At 29.3% G+C, this 2,371-nt stretch overlaps 1 protein-coding gene across 1 annotated transcript in view; it reads right to left on the bottom strand.

Moving 5' to 3' along the window:
* LOC115236955 overlaps positions 1–848 on the bottom strand; it is a 2,571-nt gene extending 1,723 nt beyond the window's left edge. Inside the window, exon 1 of the mRNA XM_029809697.1 lies at positions 758–848. Within this exon, the coding sequence (XP_029665557.1) occupies positions 758–848 (91 nt within the window). The remainder of the gene's footprint in view (positions 1–757) is intronic.
* Positions 849–2,371: the final 1,523 nt, after the last annotated feature.

The following is a 2,371-nucleotide window of genomic DNA, read 5'->3' as shown; positions in this document are numbered from 1 at the left end:
GTGCGGCATTTATAGTGACGCGGGCATATTTTTCGGAAACGAAGTGAGATATCAAAAAATGTTTCAGACAAAAGTTGCATGGTTTCGAGGGGGCCACATGATAAAAATATGGATTTGACCTTAAGTGGTCTTTTCAAGGTGAGGTCAATGTGGTCGATGTTTTCTTAAATGGAACTCCCCATTTTTTATTACATATTCTTGTAGCTTACCTCGAGAGCTTTCCAAAACACTATAATAAAGTATGTTTTCATTAAGTACTTTTTGAGTTATTTTATATTTTAATCTGACATATTTTGATATAAAAAATAAAATATCTTCTAAAATATTTAGTTTTCGATAATCTTACCGTAATATTTTTATGTACAAAATAATGAGACGCTCTGCGCTCTGCGCATTACATGTATACGATTCACGCTTGTGTGTGTATCCCCACCATTATGGAGTCGTGTTGCTCGCGTCTCAATTCTGGCATCACTGCATCCGTCGCGAGACTCAAGATGGCCGATCTCTCCCAAGATGTCCGCCGTTGTTTAACAACAACGCTTAACAACGTTCTCCCGGAGACGAATACAGCAGATTCATGAATAACCGCCTTAGACGACCCGCAGGGACGCAACAATATATATAAATATTGAAATAAATTAATCGAAGATATCTTTCAGTTGCAGAAAATGCACCAGTATGCAATAAGTGTTATATCCCATTGATAGAAAACAAGGTGACGGCCTTAAGATGTGGATATGCATATTGTTCCTACTGTATAGATCGTCTTCCAATAGAAATAGAAGGACCAATTCCTCTTTGGGAATGTAATCAATGTCATCAGTGGGCGGTAAAGTTTTGCTCATGTATGTATTTTGAAACAATTTAGAACGAATTAGAATAGGCAATTAAGAGACAGCGCAGTGTATAGGGAGCCATCCTGTGACAAAATGGTCTCAAAAAAGAACCGAAACGTTCGCTAATTTTATTATATATGTTTTTCTGTCTTTAATAGAATCAATTGCGCCCTATACATTGCGCTGGCTTCTAATTGCCTATTCTAATTCGTTCTAAATTCCTTAGTTAATATTTCGGAGTCTGTTCTATTGGTTTTAATTTTTGATATTTTGAAACAAATGTTTTTAACTGCTTTTGAAAATTGAAATAAATTCAGCCAATGTCTGTAAAATCTGCAAAATGTACATATAAAGAAATATTTTAAACATGAAAATCTGATTTTACAAAAATACAAAAATTTTGTTAAAAAATTCCTGAAAAATATGTTAAAATAAAATAATATATTTATAAAATTACACTTGTAATCAATTGAATAGATGTGCAAAATAGTCAGAATACTTTCCTGTTTTAACAGTCAATAAATAACTGTAAAATTAACGAGACATAATCATGAGAGGAGATAGGCAAGAATGGTAGAATGCATGTATAAATATAAGATAATGAAAAATTTATTTTAATTATCAGTTTGATTTAAAGAAAACTGAAAAATAATAAGAAGAAATAGCCAGAAGTTACATTTCGCTACCGCTGAGATCCAATTTTTCAAAACTTCTGCTTAATAATTATTTGTCCACACATTCCTCTTTATAATATAATAATGCAAATATAATTCTCTAATAATATCAGTTTAATAGAGATGTTTAATGTGGATTTTTATTTTTATTCTGAAGGATATACGTCTCATGTAGAACATCTTTGATACACAGCAAATGATATCTTTTATGTTGTATATTATGCCAGCAGCGCCAAGTTTTTTTAATTAAAATTTTTTTATATTTTCTTATTTCTATTGAACTTATTTTGAAACTCAGGTTTTTCTTAATAAAAATATAATGCGTTTTAATTTTATGCAGAGAATTTGTGTATAACATTTCTATAAATACAAATTTGATTTTATGACAAATACTATTTCAAATTACAAATTCTCACAAACTGAATTGCTTCTAAGTACTTGGCTAGTTAACTATTGATTTCATATTTAGTTTTTATTTCTTATTATTTAGGAAAAATATTTTATAAATTATTTTTTAGATATATACTTGGCGTATTTTTTTTACCTTTGTGAGGTTTTTTTTAGTGGGATTTCACTGCTTTTTGTAATTATTCTTACTTTATATTAGTATATTAGTATAACAATAAATCACACGAAATTAATATCTGCTTTGATAAATAGCAATTGCTTATGAATCGTTAATTTTTAATTGTTATAGAGATCGAGTTTCAAATATCTTCTAATAATTTTTGTGATCGTATATAACAAGATATATATATAACAATAAATCACACGAAGTTAATATCTGCTTCGACAAATAGCAATCGCTTGTGAATCGTTAATTATTAATTATTATAGAGATCGAGTTTCAGATATCTT

Source organism: Formica exsecta, unplaced genomic scaffold (genome assembly GCF_003651465.1).
Source record: "Formica exsecta isolate Colony F162 unplaced genomic scaffold, ASM365146v1 scaffold1132, whole genome shotgun sequence".
Lineage (NCBI taxonomy): Eukaryota > Metazoa > Arthropoda > Insecta > Hymenoptera > Formicidae > Formica > Formica exsecta.
This window is presented reverse-complemented; position numbering and strand designations above follow the sequence as displayed.